Source organism: Drosophila simulans, chromosome 3L (genome assembly GCF_016746395.2).
Source record: "Drosophila simulans strain w501 chromosome 3L, Prin_Dsim_3.1, whole genome shotgun sequence".
Taxonomy (NCBI): Eukaryota; Metazoa; Arthropoda; class Insecta; order Diptera; family Drosophilidae; genus Drosophila; species Drosophila simulans.
This window is the reverse complement of record NC_052522.2, coordinates 15,608,715-15,628,619: the sequence shown is the minus strand read 5'-3', so window position 1 is coordinate 15,628,619 and position 19,905 is coordinate 15,608,715. Positions and strand designations below refer to the sequence as shown.

Sequence of the window (19,905 nt, the reverse complement as noted above, 5' to 3'; positions counted from 1 at the left end):
TGTTCACCAAATTGTTTTTAATATTAAAAAAATCGTTTAGTTTGGATGCAAAAGGACTCTCAAAAATATTGCAAATATTGCCTACCTAATCAACATTAAATTTTTATTCATTTTTATTAAATTTGTTGTAACATTTTCCATTTTTCAACATTAGTTTGCAAATAATATCTGATTATTTGTTGCTTTTAAATATAACTATTTTTTAACAATTTATTTTACACCTAAACATAGTGCTTCGGTGATTTCTACATCTTTTTACCCGACTAAAGTGTACGTTGTGATTTCCAAGTGCACGTGAGAACACGACCTCAGATTGGCCGGCAAATGCCTTGGTCACCTTGAACCGTCGCCTCAGGGAGACAGAAGGATAAAGGACATCGCAGGACGCAGGTCGCAGGACGCGGAACGCTGAAAGGGGCCATGATAAATGAGCTACGTTAACTCATGTGGCAAATGTGACATGTGCTCCGGCATTTTTATTCTTTGTGTACCTGTGCTTGTGTGTGCTGATTGCCGTGTGAGTCCGTGGAGAGACAAGCGCTAAAATTACCATATTACAGTCGCCCTTCCTCCGAGAATTCTTGGCCCGGATCAACGTGGCCCACTGTGGAGCACGGCCCATCCATTCAAGCGTACTAACCGGCTTCCGAACCCAAAAGTCCGAAGCCCAGTCGGGCTAATAGGTCAGTTTAGTTGGCCGTAGCATGTGAATTATGGTTAATTTTGGCTGCCACATTGCGGAAGTTATTAACTCGTCTGATTGAACTTGGCCGTAAGTGATTTAGTACGTGTGGCCATGTGCGCCAAGTCCAAGTTGATGGCTTAAGTGTATTAAATAAGTGGGGGAATTTCAATTTTGTGTGCCCATAAACAAGTTATTGATATTGTGGGATAAGGTCTGAAAGGGAAAACCATGTAAAAAAAAAGGCAATTAAGTTGGCACTCATTATGCGTAGAGAGTGTAATGAAATTTTCTGACGGAAATTAATATTGGCTATCCTTGGTGGAACGAATAAATTCGGCTATTCAATCAATGGCCAATATATTGTTATATTAGCAGAGCTAACCAAAAGTTGACAACCAACGCAGGATTTATGATTTCAGTAAGCCATTTGTGCATTTTATCATAGAATTATTCTGCAGAAATTTATTAATATTGGGGTCTTATGTTTTTTATACCCGTGAATATATCATCTTTTCTATGGTTCTTAATTCTACAATTTTTTTTAAATTTTTCCATTATTATTAGTAGTATAGTTAGTAGATATCAAGCATTACTATGCAATATGTTGATGTTTATCCCTAATGTAGAGCTTGTTTACATCTGCTTGGGTCCGTCATAGCTTAATTATTCGATGAAGGTCCTTCACTCTGATTTTTCATTAGTTCTGCACTCTGCTTTGAGATGCTTGGCCATAATAGCCAAGGGACAGCCCCGCCCCTCTGCCGCCTGTCAAATATTTGCACAATGCCCAAGACGCAGGAGTCTCGCCTCCAATGCTCGCTCGTCGCTGAAAAGTATGCAGCAGACAAAAGCTCATTAAGAACTCAGACACAATCCCCGCACTCCAGAGCACTCGACTCCGACCAGGACCACTACAACCCACTCCCGTCCCTGTCATATGCTCGTTGTCATCGTCATCCAGTGCCCCGCACTCCGTGTTAAGTGATTTCCATCATTTGCGCCGGAGGCACATGCTGGGGAATTCCAAGCTGATGATGCCGACAACATGAGTAGCTGGGCCTAAGTCTCAGCCCCTTTCCTTTTTGACTATGAGTCGTATGTTTAATTTTATCTAAAAGCCGTCCTCGTCTGTTGCTTCTCTTTGTTTTGAGAACCAGTCCCGACAATGGGGAATTAATGCCAAACATAAACCAAACAATCTTGAAGTGCGAAACTCCATTAATGGTATCCATTTAATAATTGATACTTATCTTTTTCAGCGATCTGGCGACGTGTGCGCTTATGCAGACACAAGGCGATAGCGGATTCCATTGAACTGGCTGCCGGGTTACATTTGGTGAGTCGAAAACTTATCCTTTGAGTCACAATGCCAGCGTTTACTTGTTCAAAGCCCCAACAGCTCAAACAGATCTCTGAATGCATTCGCTTTCAAAAAATCTCATACGGAAAATACATAAAAATAAAGTACTGGCCATAAAAAATGCAAAGCACAAATACGAAGTGCCTTACAGGAAGAGAAAATACAGAATATTTCTCAAAATCATTAAGGTTAAAATGGGTAAAAGAAATATTGAATTAATGCAATCATAATTCGATTCATCTGATTATTTCTATTTGGGTTACGATTTTGTTTGGTTTTTGCATTATATATGGCAGGATTTCTTTTAGAAACTCTTCTTAAAGCTTGTATCCTTTGGTAGAAATACCACTTACAAGGACCTCTTCTTATGAACCCCTTGCTTTTTGCAGTGCAGCCGTGTGCATGTGTATTTGTGAAGGTGCGGGCTAGGTCTTGGAAAACTTTTGTGTGTTTAATTTCCGGTTGCTTTAAGACAAGTTCAGCCGGGCATGCACTTGAGGCTTGGCGAGGATTGGCGAGCCTGACGGACTCGTAAGCTCCCAAGGAGCTGCGTGTCCTGCGGCGTCGTGTCCTTGCGGCTTATGACCCGCAGATTTGTGGTCTATGGCAAAATATTTATATAGAAATTAAATAGCTTCAGCACCGGTATTACTTAAGTGAAAGGTCAGTCAAGTGTGGCGTCTTCGACCTTACGGAACCATTGAACTAGCGGCGAAGGAGTGGCTGGTGAGGTTGGGTACCTCATTCAATTCGTGTAATTGATGTCCTTTCATGCAGATTAAGCAGATCAAATGAAACGTATACGTGGCAAATCAATGTAAAAGTTGGTAATGTGCAATTACATTTTAAAAAATTGTATATTCCTTAAACAGTTTGATCAGATTCTTAAAAACTTAATAAATATATATTGCGTATACGCACCGTTTATCATTTTAATTAGATCATGATATTTAGCTTGACAGTTTGAAAGTTTTGTTTGGCATGTGTTCCCGAATGCTTGAAATTCTTGAATTAATGTTTACTATGCTACACTACTCAAAGTTTTTAAAAAGATATATGTATCTCTGCATATGGAAAGGGGTTCTTTATAGGATCTCCTCTTTTAGTTGACTCCCCTTTTTACAAGCCACCTGCGCTTAAACAGGTATATACATACATATATATATATATTCCTATATATATTCAGGTATCTGAGCATATATCTGCCCCTATATAAGCAGGGCACATTGTTAGAACAAACGACCCTCGAGATATATAAATAAACTGCCTCAAGATTAGTTTAAATGGTTGGCGACGTGCCTTTGCCCTCGTTTCGCAGTTGCAGCTGCAGCTGGTAACTGCATCCTGCCAGGATGGGTGACATCCCCTAATTTCTCTTTTGCCAACGCCCCTCAGCAAGTACACTCGAAGAAGGGAGTCGGAGAATTGCCATTTCGAAAGATTAAGTTGTTTTTTAAGATTAAGAGCAAAGACGATGGCAAAAATATGTCAACTGACGGCAGCGAAACTTTGTCCCTAAATCAATAAAAATAAGTCTTACATTTAAATCGCACGCTCTACACGTAGAAAAATTTGTATGTTTAATATTACTTACTTGCTATATCTATATATATTATAACAATTTTAATCAGCTTTAACTTGAAAGCTTATGTGTATGGCACTCGCCTGATATTATCATAGTAAATTGGTAAATCAAGAAAACTTATTTATAATTTTTTAATCTACTCCGTCAGAATATTTTTCCAGTGTACATGTGTGTGCGTATGCGTGTGCATGTAAAGTGGCGCTTATTCTAGCACTAACAGAGGGAAACCAACACAAAAAGCTCTTTGGCGCTCGTCATGTCCACGGCAAGGGGAGGGTGGTGGAAAAGGGGGGATGTTGCCTAGGGGTAGGCCACATGGCATAGGGGCAATGTGACCCCCCAGCAGCAGCAGCCACCCCTCTCAACACGCCCATTATGCCATTATGTGCTTTGGTACTTGGCTCGTTTTTGTCTTTACTTTCCCCATTTGTTGTTGCTTCTTCAACGTCTTTTCCTCATGTTTGTTTGTTTGTTTGCTTATCTTGTTTATTTGCTTTTGTGACAAATTATTTGTCGCTGCTCGTTCGCTGTTCTTATGCTACTTGTTTTTCGAATGCTTATTGCTTTTTCCTGTCATTTTCCTTTTGGTTTTTTGTTGTTTTGTGGGGAAAACCAGAGAATTTTGATAGTCCAGATTGTATAAAGCACGGCGCACTCATGTTGTTGGTTTCAAATCCAAAACAGTGCCAAACTTAGCTTACTAACTATAGGATTAAATGTTGTAGGCTAATATTTTCGCTCATTACCCATTTGATATTATGTGTAATTCTTTAAGAACCAATTCGACTTAAAATATAAATTTTACACTTGTCGTATCGGCTTGAATTCATCTCTTGGGCCAATATCGCCGTAAGCTTCTTGCCCAGGGCGCTTGTAAAAACGGCAGAAACCACCATGCCAAAAAGGGGAAAGAAAGAATAAAAGCGGGCTTAAATGACAGACAGCTCCCCAGTTCTCCGAGCGAAAAGCAGAGCGAAGAGCAGAGAAATGTCCAAAAAATGTCAATTTATTATGGCGAAATCAGCGCAGGACACACGCGGCCAACACGCGGCCAACACGCGTGACCAGCAGCATAAGCCCACCCATCCCAGTGGGCCCCATCAGCCCACCGTAAAGAATTTTCCCCACTGACTGTGTCATGTGTATAAATACTTTTTAATCTGAATTATTACGGTCTGCAAGTTTTTCTTCGCTTGATTATAATTTATTCACATAAATTTCAATGATGCATGGCATTTAAGTGGCTGTGACAGGACCAAGAGCATTCGAAAACTCCTCCCTTCGACATTTTAGGAGGACTCTCGACGCACAAAAACCAAATCCTTGCCAAAGCCCTTTTACGAAACTGGTCATGATGGGCAGCAAAAAAAAATGTTAACAGCCTCGAAAAGTTCAATCTGAAAATGGGATCAAGGGGATTGCTCGATTCGATTGTTTAATTACTCAAACATTCAATGAAAGGGCAGCGAGTGGTGGCCATAAAATAAACATATTGAAGTAAAGTTAAAGTTTGGAGTCTTGTAATCTAGGGTGTTTTAAAGAAACCCCTTAATAATTCTAGTAATAATGGATTTGGTAGAAATTTCTTTTAAGTGAAATAAAGGACTACTACATACCAATACCACAGATACGCTTCCGTCAAAAGTGGTATTTAATATAAATGTCAAACCATTTAATGACTTAATCGTTTGAATCACCTACAACTTCAGCTGATAGCCTTAAAATTCTGACCGCAAGTGTGTACGCAACATTTGCGAGCATGACAAACTTCCGCTTCACTTAAAGGACCTGTGGTCGCGGTCATCCGTGAATATCCACCGCAATTTACTCATTCACTTTTAATTATTTATAAAATATGCCAGCGCAACTTTTCCAAAGTGTTCAACTGAAAACATATTGCATAAGCAAGGAGAAAGCCAACATGTTCGACTGCCATCTGTTCGATTTTTGTTCTTATTTCCCCGGGGACGCAGAAGAAAACAAGTTGTCTCTTCCTCGACATTTCTGCATTCGATTTTCACCAGTGCTGGCCAACATCGTCATCGAGCTGACCGGAGCTTATTGTAAACAGAATGTGATACCACGCAGGCAAACAAGGGAATTTCGCAATGCCACCACATCCTCTAAGTGCACCACCACCACTGGCTCCACAAGCCATCCGAATTCCCATTCACACCAGCCAGTTAAACCGCAGTTCCTGCTCTATCTCCGCACGAGCGTTGCACATTTGCAGTTTGTCATTTTGGGTTAACTGTGCGCAAACGTTTGCACCGCAAACTGTCAAAATGTGCAATTAGTTTGGTTAAATGGCTCACCTCGGCGGTGAATCATAAGCATGGACAGAGGGATATGGTTTAATGTATATTTAATATATTCCCAACATGTGCATATAATTAAAAGCGTAACAATACAACAATAACTTGTACTAGCTAATTGTCTTTAATGGTTTTTGAATGCACCAATATCGTGGCTTTTAACCTAAGGTGCAGATTGTACAATGCAATGGAAATCGAAAACCGCAGGAGTTGCAGCACCTTTTATTCAATTACACTTGGCTGGCATTAATTAAACGCGCACGTTCGATTATTGGAAAATTCTCGGTCTCCAACAGGTCGTCGTCGTGTGTCAACCATGTCGTCGCGTGTTCCACTTTTCCGAGCAATAAGCTGACTTAAGCCTAAACGGCTTAGCGTCCCTCTGAGTGGTTTGCATTTGCCGAGTGTCTATGTCTGCACTCCCATTTTAATTGAAATGCGAATGAACTGCACTCCACTTCGGGCCATTCCACTCCGGATAACCACCTGCATTCCAGGATCGCTGTGCATCTGGCCACCGAGTTATTTAATTAGGCATGCCAGCATGCAGATTGCTCTTACTGCCAATTTCCAATTTCAATTCGCTGGCTGGCTGGGAAAAGTGGGTCAAGTGCCCTTCTTCAATTACCACATTTGCCAGGCCATGCAATTTTGGTATTTGCCATGACATTTTAATAACTTTTAATGCAACAGATTATGGTCCATTATGGCCAGCGGTGAACTAAGCTCATTAAATATGAATTTCATGTATGCAGTTTCAATTTGATTGAAGCACAGGACATCAATGTAAATGTATGATGACCAGAACTAAAGGATTAACCTAATATACGGCCATTAAAACACAGAGAGAATTTTTTTATAATTTCATCGCAAATAAAATATTTTCATAAAAAAAACTATCAAATCCAAATGGTGTTAATCACTTCTCAAATAAAAATGCCAGATATAATTGTAATAAAGAGTAAACTGTTTAATAGGAACGTAACATTTCTTTATCATTTTATTTAGTAGTCATTCTACTTTAATTATTAAAAGATCTTCTTTTTGTGTGACTTCACCTTGTTCAGAACAATGGATAAATTCACAATTTGTTGAGTTGTCCACATTCATAATTCGTTGAGCTGCCTTCAACACAACAATGCCCCCATTTAGCCTTTCTGGTTTGGCCGCCCACAATCTTTGTATATATGTACGCGGCTATATAGGCTACGTTAAAAGTCAGGGAATATTTTCAATGGGTTTAATCAACTTTATTTTGCTCTTGTCTTTTCTGTCACTGGAAAGTTCGTGACTTCGAACAATGGCGCCATGGCAAACACTGAAGCTCAAAAAATCGATATCAAGTTGTTTGTAATTGTTGCTTGTTGCTATTGTTGTGGGTAAAGTTTTTCTTTTTTATTTTGTTTACTGAGGTTATCCATTGGTCTGTGACCGATACTTGTTCGTTTACGGAAATTTTTTGATATTTTCCTTAAAAGGTTTTTCGGCAAAAGAGATTGTGGTAAATGGCATGACCTTAAAGACCAAATTCAGCAGATTTGGTTACCTGTTTTGCTTCATGGTTTATGGAAGCGTAAGCTGATAATCCATTATAAAATTAAGATCATCGCAACTTCATTTAACCAAATTGGAATTACTCCAATTACCAACGAACTCTTTCCCACTGAAACATCAGCTGCGAATTGCAATTACTCATCCCGACAAATAGTTTCGCTTCCATCAAATTTAATGGAATTTTCAATTAACTCTGGCCAGCTTGAAAAGTGTCGGAATGCCATCTAATTGGATTGCCGCTTGATTTGGGCAAAATTGCAAATTAGGGCATTAAAGCTGATCCAGCACAAAACGTGCTCGAAATGTTTGTTGGTCAGAGGGATATTAAGTATCCGACATGTGGCCACCGCAACAAAAGCGCTCGCCCAAAAAGTATGCAAATAATGTTGCTGGCAAATCCCCACTGTGTCAAATAATTTGGAGAGTGGAGGCAAAAACTAGCAGCAAATTATTAAATTGACTGAACAAGTCGCAGCCCAACAAAATGGAGATACAAAATAAAGATTCAGATGCGGAATATGAAAAGTTGTTCCACTAAAAATATGAAAAACTCGAGAGCGAAAAATGAAATGCACAACGAAATAGACTATAGACTAAGGCCAGAAAGAGGCAAAGGACGAAGGGATGTGGAAGGATTGGTTGTGTTTCGGGTTAGTTGTTGGCTTGGGCTGTCAGTTGGCGCCGTTTCCGGCCGCCAGACGATGGCAGGATTAACTTTGGCCAAACTGCAGTCGTCGGACTCTCGAGCGCGGTTTGTGTAAATTTATGCCCCGGAAGCCATGAAGGATATCAGCGGGGAGGGCCAGGAAGGATTCAAAGGAAGCCAGTTGTGAACTGATCTATGGTCAGTCATTTTTATATCTTCTACCCTTTTTTGTTTTTTTTGCTGTTCAAAGCTTTCTGCTTTGCTCGAAAAGTTTGCTCATTCAGTTAAAGTTTTGACAATTTTGGTGCAACACCACGGAAACAAAAGGAAAGTCGAACGAACACAAGCGTTTAAAACAGATTGAGGCCAATAATTGTCCTGACACATGTGGGTGGGTATAGTTATATGTATATGGGGTCAAGGAAAACACGTATAAGCCGTATCGGTAGCAATTTGTATATGGGACCCATTTACGAGCCGACTTCTTTGGCTTTGCCTAGTTTCTATGCCTATTACTTTTGCTATCTACTGTCTTGGGGTTTATTTTTGTGCTTTATGGCCAAAGTCACGTAAAAATCGAATAAATGTATAATGAAGACCCTGAATACGTTGGCGGATAACCCAAAGCCACTGAGTACCCGCTTTAGTGGGTTTGTCTGCGTTTTCTGCGGTTTTTCTTTGATTAAAAGTGGAAATGGGCAGAAAGACAGAGAACCGACTCACTCATGTCAAAGTTTTTCACTGGCTTTTCCATATGGTTGCGAATAAGCTGTTCGGACAATCAAGTTTAAATTGAGTGCGGTTTGCTTCCATGTTTTCTGGATTCTTAATCTGTAAACTTCTACCAACAGTATCAAAATAAAGTTTTCTTAAGCAGCTTATGCGAATTGTACAAAAGCCGATTAGATTTCATTTAAAAAACATGTGTTCAAACATGCATGTGTACAAAAATAACTTATCAGACCCAAATCACTCATTCTCAATGGATGTCGTTTATTTATTTTTCAGTTTTATTTAGCGCAAAAGCGGAAATTGAATTTCTGAGCTCGGCATTCATTTAAGTTGGAGCAATGGCCGTTTAGGTCTTTGCATGTTGGAAAAATGTCAAAATATAGCCCAACTTGTACTTACTTCAAAACTATACATACGTACACTTTTGGTCGAAATGAAAATTGCATTCCTTCCTGAGTTGGCCACAAACTGACAACCACCACAACAGCAACCACTGAATTGGCAACAACCGAGAGGCAGCGAAAAGACAGCCTTTGACAGGCAACAATAAAAATTCGTTTGGCCCATTGACTGGCTGACTGACATTCGTTTTTTGGTTCTGGCCTAAACCGCTTGCACATTGGTTGACCAAACTAGTTTTATCACTTTTGGCAACATTTTCCACTTGAATTAGGGATAACAGCTTGAGACTTACAAAGTACATTCCTTATACCTTAAATAAATATGAAATCTAACTTTTGTATTTTTGGCAAGTAAATATGCTGAAAATATTTTAGAAATTATCTGATTTTTCAGCAAATTTTATAATATATTTTCTGGTAATAAAAAATATAATAGGCTACTCACCAAATTATCGGCAGCTTTTCTAGCTCACATACCTCATTATATTCATGATCTAGGCTATCACGAGTCCTCAACAAGGACACTTGTCCATGTAATTTGGGAAAACGCTGCAGTCAACTAATATCATGGAATTCTACGAAGTGCCAGCTTTTGCTTGAAATTACCTGGAAAATTAAAGTTTTCCTGTGGCAGTCGTAAATCCGTTACAGAACCCCATGTTATTTGGCAACTGACATTTACGGCTAGGTGTGCACGCAGGTGGGCGTGGTCGTTGGGCCGAAGCAATCCAATATTGCCACATCAATCAAATCCTATATGTACCGCCGCTAGTGTTGATGCAGCCAAGTCATTGGAACGACAATCAAGTGGGTGACGATAGATTTTTATTTCAGATTGTGCCGCGCGAATTGCTTTCGCCGAGGTTAATTAGTTTGGCAGTTAAATTGAAACCGCGACAAAACTGCTTTCTCATAGTATTTCTCAAAAATATTTGTGTTCATCATTTTGACAGTCGTTTACTTGTTGTACGAATTTCTGAAAGATATAAATCATATTTAAAAAATATCTAATTATTCTGACTTTTAATTATTATATTATAAAATATTTCAAAAATATTTTCAATATTTTAAAATATTTTAAATACCATCGAATATTTTAAATTAAAAAAGTTCATTTTACTGGCAATAAATGTCTTCATAATTTTTGTATACTTAAATAAGAGTCAGGAAACGTAATACTATTAAAGTGATATTTTCTTTGTTAGTATTTCTTAAAGTAAAGTGTATAAAATTGGAGAGTGATTGACATATCGTAAAAATAATACCCCTTTCTTTGGTACACCATTCTTTGCAGTTGTCGTAACATGGGCTGCGTCTTTGAAGCGGCCAAAGAGCAGCCCCACAAACCGAGAAGCAGGCAACTGAGGCGCAACCAATGCCGTGGAAAAGCGGAAAAGGCAGCAGCGGGGACCAGAGGCAAGGTCGCTGTCAGAGGAAACAACGACAAGCCAGCTGAGGACATCAAAATCAAGGATAACTATCAACAAAACCATAAAACGCAAACCGAAACACAAACAGAAGTAGCAGCAGCAGCAGTAGCAATAGCAGCAGACGCAGGAGCTGAAACAGAAACTGAAACAGAGGCTGAGGCCCAAAGAGAGGCAGCAACCGGGCCCGAACATCTGAAAGCGGCGGCTCAAGTGCTTTTAACGATACGGCAGGCACGTCAGGAGAACAACAAGCACAGTAGTAGTCAAGTGGCTGAAACGCACAAGGACGAAGGCGAGGACGCGTTGGCGCGGCAAGGATCCATTGTCGATACGGCGGCGGGCAGAATCGGAATCGATATTGCGGCAACAACGATTCAAATCGCCGAGCGGCATGAGGATGGGCAGCATTGGCAGCAACACAATGTCCGCCGGCGGAGGCGCCAGCCAGATCCTGCAGCGGATCCTGCGAGCATCTCCAAACTTTCGGCAATATCCCTGCATTTTCACGCCCTCGCCGCCCTAGCGAAAACGCTCCAAAAGCACGAGGACCTGAGTCCTGTCCAGGATCGCCAGCCCCTAGCGTACCGGGCGTGGCAAGAACATCCGTATGCCGAGACCCAACTGCCCGCCACCATGTCAGCGGCCATCATTGCGAATGTCGGCGCCACGGCAGCGGCCACCTCGGCGGCCGCCTTCCAGTATCTCGGCCAGCACTACAAGCACTACAGCCAGTCGATCAGCTTCTACGCGGCCTCCAGTGTGCTCCTGATGCTTTGCTATCTGACCACCGCGTCCACGGCAGCTGCCACGCAGTCGGAGACGGGTGCCCTCGACAAGCATCCCATGTGAGTGCAGGATATATCGCACAATATCAGTACAGAGTCACGCAAGCCAAAAGTTCGCCTTGATTGCTTTCAGTTAAAATAGGAATACGGAAGGAAGTTAGATTTGGAAATCAGAGTTTATTTGCCATATGAAGTATATATGTAGTATAAACAATCGTTTGGATATAGTTAGTATATAGTCCTTTTGTCCTTATGTCCTTTTGTCCGTCCGTTTATACGAAAACTAGTCTCTTAGTCCTAATGCTATCTGCATTAAACTGTTGTATATAAGTAGAAACGGGCAGGATCACATTACTATATTATATATATAGTTATGAACATATATATTATGAACTTATCAAAAATTTTGAATCCTAGAATCGAGGCGAACTCGGCGCATTCATTAGAACAACCCAATTCATTTCGGAATACTGTCATTTGATTTTGTTAACTTCAACCCGCCCACACAGCCTCTATATTTTTCCAACTATCATTCTATCTTTTCATAAATGTATCTTTCATTCTGTATCGCCTGGCAATCCTTTTCACAACACGTACAAAAATTGTTCTATTTATTTTTTCCTTTTTGAAATTCTTTCAGTCATGGCATCGATTGGTCGAAGTAAGTTAATGCACACCTCCTTCCATCTCTAAAAAAAAGAAATACCGAAAGCTGAGAATTATTCGGAAAAAGAGAAAACTCGAGTTTTGGTTACCTCTTTTTCTGGAATTATTAAGTTTCGTTTTCTGCACACACTATACTTTTTTGAGTTCATTTGATTTCCCGTCGAGGTAATTGGTTTTTCTCAGCTTCGTTCTGCTGATGTTATGCATGCAATTTGAAATAAAGTTTATGAGTTGCATAAAATAAAATGCTTTGCCAACAAGTCAACTATTTTACTCTCTCAGGATTAAGAGATAATTTTTAGGATTTCTAAAAACCTAAAGCAGTTCTTAGATTCTCATTAAGGAATTACAAAAATTTTATTATTTTAACAGCTTACCTACTTATGAGTTCATTGATATTATACTTTGATTGTTCGGCTTTAAATCTTCCCATCTACTTAAAAACAGCACACAAAACTGTTGTACATAAAAGATTCCTTGGGAAAATAACAACTTACTATTTTGTCAATTACTAACACAAGTTTACATAGATCGTAAAAATGTCTTTAAATTTTCATAATGATTTTCTCGTGTTCTACAGATTTGATGAGTCCAGTTCGGATAAGGAAATATTAGATTTACTGCTTGAGAAGAAGCGCTACGATAAACGATTACTGCCGCCTGTAAATGGTAAGAAGTTTCAGAAATTATCCGCCATTTTCACATTCTTGCGATTAAATGTCCAATTTTACTAAGTGGAGACTGGGGAAAAACTAAACACACTGTGTTTGTGCCATTAAGAGTTGCTTTCGTAAGAGGGGTTGGTTGCCCAATGACATCCTGCAGACAACAATTGGAGGAGCCAGGCCACGACGTATGGACACTATAAAATCAATTAAAGTTAATGGCGCCACTGCCATGGATGTGATGCACAAAAGATGTGGACACTTTGGGGTTCGGGTGGCCACTATCTTCAGCCAAACCATCTATGCAATGCAATTACATTTTCTTCGACATGCTTATGCTTTGGAAAATCATTACATGACATTCTTTCAGCGGTTGGAAAATTGCAACTTTTTTTTTTGTGTTACTAATGGAAAGTATAAAATAACAATGCAAGAGAATGGTTTAGATCGGAAAAACTGCTGAGATTAAAGTTAAACATTTGTTCTCGAAATGATTCAATCTAATTCAATTCGTTTTTGCAGATGAAGACTTTTGCTGTGGCTTGCAATCGCCCGATATGGCAACTAATCAAAATGCACGGAGACCACACAATCGCGGTTGGTGTACTCTCGCGGATTTTTATATTATGTAGATGCACTTTGTATCTGTACTTCTTACTTTCATTCGATGACCTATCTTATTTTCAAGTGTGAAGTCTTCTTTTCTGCCTTTTGATTTTCTATAGATTTTATCCTTTTACTTAAAGATGAGTTCTTAGGAGCAGTCTTTGTTGAAAGATGATTAAGTTGTGCATTTCCATAATCAAGTTTTCAGTAGACATTTTGCATTTATCGGGTAGTTAATTTCTTTATTCCTCTGGCACTTGGCACTTCAATAAAATATATGTTAAGTAGACCACAACCGTGTGAATTGAAATCCTTTTTTAATAGGCACTCTGACGGTGAACGTGAACGTGCTGCTCCTGAGCTTAGCATCGCCCGATGAAAGCAGTTTGGTGAGTCCTGCTGATGAATTGTGAAAATGTAATATATATTTTATTTATATTGAATTGATTGCTTGCAGAAATACGAGGTTGAATTTCTGCTGAACCAGCAATGGAACGATCCGCGACTGCAATATGGCAATAAGTCTCATTATGACTTCTTAAATGCTCTGCATCATCATGATAGCATCTGGACGCCGGATACGTATTTTATTATGCATGGCGATTTCAAGGATCCCATCATACCAATGCATTTCGCTTTAAGAATATTTCGGAACGGGACCATTACGTACGCAATGAGGTGTGTGTCTGCTGCTCTCTAGCCCGATTTGAATATGAATGAATTTTTTATACAAAATCCGACGAGACGAGGCCGGGGCTAAGCGGCTTTAATGGCGCCAGAAAATGCAAATTTTCGCTCAAAGTTCATATTCATTAGGGATAGCAAGATGACAGGCGAAGCGGCAATATTTTTTTATTCTCTTTGCTTTTCCACTTGCTTTTGCTCAATTTTCCACCTTTTTTTCCTCGCTGGCTAGTGGAAAATTTGAGGAAAGGGCCCACAAAATATGTACTATAAGCTAGACCGGCAAACATACGAGGCCGTAATGAAAAATAGCACAAGAAATGTAGAAGGCTGGAAAATAGGTGAATATGAGTAAAATGTAAAGTGAAAGTAGGTATGTAAATATTTGCCCAGGTACAAAGTACATACATATATCCCCAATCCTCGCCAGCTGCAAAATGCAGGCCCGTATGGGAGGGAAAAAAAAGCAAGGAACTTTTCACAATATGACCAACATTTGTTGGACGGTCTTGTTTGTCTTCCTCTTCCTTCCTCTTTTCCTAGCTCACTGCCCCGCGTTTTGCCAACTTGTCTACATTTTTAATTCAACAGAACTTTTCCAATTGACTGCATGGCGCAAAAGTGTCGTCCAGCAATTAAAATAAGTTGCAGTTGCCATTTACTTTCCCCAGCATTTTCTGGTCCAGCATTTCCCTTTTGCTGTTTGCATAGCCGACAAGGAGAAATGTCGGAAAAACTTGCTGGAAAAGCGACAGCGACACGGGGTGGAAAATTATGAATTGATGTTGCCGAACAAAGCGTGATATTAAGTGGCAAAGACAAGCAAGAAATTGCTCGGGGATAAAATTCAAAGAATTATAAGGTCAAAAATATTTTACTATAGTTGTGCATTGAAAACAAAATTCAGAAAAAAATTTAAGGATATAATATATTAATTATTCAAAGGTAAATATATATTGCTAGAGAACTTAGCCCAAAGGCAGACAAAAGCTTTTCGAAATCCATAAAATTTACCATAAATTGAATTTAAATTTGACTTGAAAATTGAACAAAAAATAGAAAAAAGTGCACAAAAAGTGATGTATTTGTATATTTATTTAAACAATTTTTTGTACAATTATCCTTGTAGACGTCACCTGATCTTATCCTGCCAGGGAAGTCTTCATATATTTCCATTCGATGACCCCAAGTGTTCCTTCTCCATGGAGAGCAGTAAGTTATTCTTATTATTAAACAACTACATAAAATAAATATCATCCAAAATAAGGCTAAAAATATACGAATATCTGGTGGCCAGTTTATAGACAAAATGAAATTTTGAAAATTATAACTGATTGAAACATAATATAATGAAAATATGATTATACCTCTAACGGTGGCTGGATTTTAAATTGAAATTAAAAATATATTGGATTGCACAAAGAAAGATGTCACAAGCAAGTGTTGAGAGTAAAATATTTTTTAAACAATACAACTGAAGTGGGATTAATGTATAAATGATGTGACAATTCCAAAGTGTTGAGCGGGAACCTCAAGATGTTGACGTCCTGATGATAAAAAGATGGGCAGGCGAGCGTGTTGACTGCCACTCATGGGAAATCTTAGCCACCATCTGCATTTGCCTATTTGCTTCTTTGTGTGTGTGTGGGTGTGTGTTCATGCAACAATGGATGAGGCAAAGGGGGCGTGGCAAAGAGGGCTAAACGACAAAAGCTGACAAAGTGACTAACAAGGCTGACTGCCTGCCACATGCACACATATCCACACACACATCCTCATACACACACGCACACCAGTCAGCCTTGTTGTGGCCTTTTTGTCTTTACATTGTTTTGCGAAAGTTGTTTCCGGTTCCCAACCCGCTCGGAAACATCGGCTAAGAACGTGAGCCACATCGTAAATTACTTTGAGAGGAAGATGATGATGATGTCGGTTCCTGCCGAGATTGTCATCTATGAGTGGCAAAACATCCATCGAAGTGCTGTGCCTTTCGCATTTCGCCTTTTGCCCGCTTGTCACGGCTTGTTTGTCAAATATGATTTAATTTACCGGGTCTGGCCCTCCTAGAGTCCCCAAAACAAATGGCCCAGACAATATGCACTTGTGTGTGCCCGCCTATTTGGATTAATCTAATTAATTAATAATATTGTGATGGAATTACTTGAGAGTGAGGGCTGAGAATCTAATCAAATTGTGCGAAGCAGTGATTCTTAACCTGAATTTCTCTCTCATCCCCGTGCAGTTTCCTACGAGGAGGCCCAAATCAAGTACGTCTGGAAAAACGATGAGGACACTCTGCGGAAGAGTCCTTCGCTGACCACATTGAACGCGTACTTAATCAAGAATCAAACGACGGCCTGCGATCAGAACAGCTGGAGAGGTAAGTCATTGGGATCGCAATTGCCAGTAACCGAATGCCAATCACTTCATTTGCTTATACTTTGTATTAGCCAAAGAAATTACAACCGGGAAATGTTTTGCTCTTTAGTAATCGTAGTGTTTTTGATGGTAAACTGGTATTTACTTTGTACAACATACAAAAATGGCGTATTTGATACAATTATTTTAGGTTTTTTTCCTACAAAACCGGACCTTCTCAGTTTAGTACTCCATTCTTTGGCTTGGCTTTAAAATAATAATTATTTTTCTTATTTACTTACGTAGTCTCAGATCTCGGCTAGACTTGCTTCTGCAGCTTATACATTTTAGCAAAGAATCTACAAAAATAAATCCAATGCCTATCTAATGGTCTACTCTTTGTCTACCTTCCCACACCTACTCTCTTATAAAAAAAAACGCTACAAAACCCGAAATGCAAAAAATAATGCCCCTAGGGAACTACAGCTGTCTTAGGGTCGATTTAATCTTTACCAGAGATCGTGCATTCTATTTCACCACCGTTTTTATACCCGGCATTATATTGGTGACGTCGTCCTTTATAACTTTCTGGCTAGAATGGAATGCCGTGCCAGCTAGATCGATGATAGGTAACAATACCAAAAATACCAATACCAACCAATTTAAACAAAAAAAATGAAAAACCATACCAAAAACCATAACCAATTTTTGCCCTCGCTCTCTATATCTCTCACACCAAACAAAACCAAATACTCTTAATAAAAATATATACTTTTAAGAAATTAACCGAACCAAAAATCAATTTTATACGCCATCGAGAATTGATTTTCTTTCCGCCTTTCGTAGCATTTGCCTTTTTCGATTGCCCTTCTGTAATGTAATTTGTACATTTTATGATTTCTAATTGTCACTTTTCCATTTCATTTCAATGCGGCCAACGTAGTAGTAATATATATTTGAAATACAGTGCCCACTCAAAGTATGCCCACACCCAAAAAGATCCTAGATTATAAGGTTTGCTGCATGGGTTCTGTTCCTTGAATGAGAGCCATTCCACCCAAAAAATCTGGAAAGCATTACCCAAATTACCGAACCACAAGTTTAGTTCACTTTTAACATTACATATTTGTTTCCTTCTGAAAGTATGAGTATAGTTTAGCCAAAGTAAGCCAAAAAAAAAAAAGAAAAATCGGGAAAAGTACAGGCTAGTGTAAGGTCCTTTTCGGAATATAGTTCTAACAATCAGGCCTCTCTATCTATATATCTCTCTATCTCTCTCTGTCTGTCTCTGTGTGTGTGCGTGTGTTAACCCTTGGCCGAATTTGCATAACGCATAATTCCGGCCTTGTTTCTTAAGGTAATTACAGTTGCCTACAGGTCGAGTTGACATTTACCCGTGATCGTGCGTATTATTTTACAACCGTTTTCATACCTGGCATTATATTGGTCACCTCGTCGTTTATCACATTTTGGCTGGAATGGAATGCAGTCCCAGCCCGGGTTATGATCGGTACGTAAAAAATAAAAAAATGAATAAAATCAAATTGAAAACTTTCGAAAGAAGTTCCAAGTTCTCAATAAAGCAAACAGAAAAACCCAACAAAAATCGAAGTCTTCCAAACCAATGAAAAAACAGTCCAAATCACATTCTAGTCCTTAACGAAACGTAGCAGTCCAGTAAGTTTTAGTCCAAATTTAAACGCAACCACGAGACAATTGGCCAAATCTCAATGATAATTTAGAAGTTTGTTAGCTTAGAACAGCTTAGGAACATTTAACTCATTTAAAGTTCAAGTTTAGCTAGCCGCTCGATTTAAATGGATTCCTTTTTTCATTTCGATCCATTACTTGGACTGATTTTACCAATGTTGATTTTCTCATTTTGTATTTTCTACTTCCTGCACTCGTATTTGGTAAACTCCTTTGAGTCCTTGTGCATTGCATGACTTCTTAACTTAAACTAGGCAATTTTTGGCTTTTTTACTTTGAGAAGCTTTGGTAAAACCATATACGAAAATCAACTGAAGCATACATAAATCATGCTTAAACAAATGACTACTCCAATTCATGTTTAATTAGATTGAAACACATACATTTGAATAGAAAATGTACCACTACTCCAAATAACAAACACAATAATGGTTTTAAAAACCAGAAATATAATAAATTAAAAATATAAAGATTATTATAATATAAAAAATATTTATTATAAACAGTAAAACTTATTTGTTACAACAAAACGGAAGATAAGGGTATGCTGCGATAAAAACATGTATTATCGTTGTTTTAGGAGCAGGAAATAATATTTTCCATAGCTCACTACTAGTATATTGTTCTCTACTGGTCACAAAGTGAGACAAGGATAATGCGATTACTATGTCCTAGTCCTGGCCAAATGTGGGCAAGGGAAACCGAAATGAAAATAATGAGAGCGGCAAAGGGAATGTCAGCCGAAACATCAGGATCCTACGTCGTTGGCAGCTGCATCGGGACAGGAGGCACAGAAACACGGACACGGCCGTATCCTGGCATTTTACACGGCTTGTGGCACACTCCACATCCCTGGGATCATGATGATGATGACGTGGAGCGGTGGTCACATCATACACGATGATTTATGCATAAGCCATATGGCCAGCATGGACTAGGCAAATAGAACAGAAAGCGCTCTGTGCGTGAAATGCAAAAACTACAAAGTTACGGAAAGGATGGAAAAAGCTTAGTTCTTGACTTGACTTTAAAATATAGTAAAATATATATACTAAAGCCATGAAAATTAGTTTGAAAGTACAAACCTAGATTGGAAATGACTTTCGTAAACTTAAAGATCAAATCATTTGGATGATTTAGTTATATGCAGTAATAATGAATTTAATATCGTAACTTCTGTGATTCTAAAATTATTCATGTGTGTGAAAGTCCTAAGTTTATAACCAGAAAATTGAATTCAATTTCAATATAAAGCAATGTCGTCTTTAAATTGCTGCAATGAGTTTTGAACAATTTTCCAGTAATCATGCACTTGAATCGTTCGATGACAAAACGACGACATGGCACTCAAATAGCATTGTGGAAATCGAAGATGGGGCAGGATAATTCCATTTCTGGCCGTCATTGTCTGCGCAGAGCAAACACAATCAAACGACATTCCAATGACAAAAGGAAACTAAATAAATAAATAGTCAAAAAACGGCGAAATGGCTGCAAGGCAAGCGATGCCGTTTTGTTAGTCAAAGTGCTGACATAGCATGCATTTTACAGCAGCTCCTTCTTAGCATGGCAGCATCCTTTTTGCCTCATTTGTGACCCGCTCGCAGCTCGAGCTTTTCCTCGAAGCATTTGCAGTTGAGTGCAGCGTTGAGATTTCCCTCCGATATATATATATATTTTTTTTGGTAAGAGCAGGGCGGATACCAGAACGCTGGCAAATTGA

At 39.0% G+C, this 19,905-nt stretch overlaps 1 protein-coding gene and 1 long non-coding RNA gene across 32 annotated transcripts in view; one reads left to right on the top strand and one right to left on the bottom strand.

Annotated features, from left to right (window-relative positions):
* Positions 1–19,905, top strand: part of LOC6738209 (glutamate-gated chloride channel) — a 50,509-nt gene that overhangs the window by 17,914 nt on the left and 12,690 nt on the right. For 16 of the 27 annotated variants that reach the window (XM_039294071.2, XM_039294070.2, XM_039294069.2 and 13 more), the window contains exons 3-12: positions 1,945–2,021; positions 10,573–11,553; positions 12,134–12,154; positions 12,740–12,828; positions 13,347–13,421; positions 13,755–13,819; positions 13,888–14,108; positions 15,244–15,326; positions 16,357–16,494; positions 16,949–17,101. In XM_039294071.2, coding sequence (XP_039150005.1) covers positions 10,583–11,553; positions 12,134–12,154; positions 12,740–12,828; positions 13,347–13,421; positions 13,755–13,819; positions 13,888–14,108; positions 15,244–15,326; positions 16,357–16,494; positions 16,949–17,101 — 1,816 coding nt within the window. In that variant the 5' untranslated portion in view covers positions 1,945–2,021; positions 10,573–10,582. Of the gene's footprint in view, positions 1–1,944; positions 2,022–10,572; positions 11,554–12,133; positions 12,155–12,739; positions 12,829–13,346; positions 13,422–13,754; positions 13,820–13,887; positions 14,109–15,243; positions 15,327–16,356; positions 16,495–16,948; positions 17,102–17,829; positions 17,983–19,905 lie in introns of all 27 variants that reach the window. The other 11 variants (XM_044922775.1, XM_044922773.1, XM_044922788.1 and 8 more) reach the window with 6 other exon arrangements.
* Positions 231–10,104, bottom strand: LOC27209309. 5 transcript variants are annotated; one of them, XR_006541692.1, is made up of 4 exons: positions 9,885–10,104; positions 9,756–9,827; positions 492–898; positions 231–408 (listed from the first exon to the last, which is right to left on the bottom strand). It is a non-coding gene; the product is annotated as an uncharacterized LOC27209309 (long non-coding RNA). The 5 variants fall into 5 exon arrangements; XR_001601308.3 differs by having other exon boundaries at positions 9,756–9,884; positions 9,955–10,103; XR_006541690.1 differs by having other exon boundaries at positions 231–432; positions 9,756–10,104.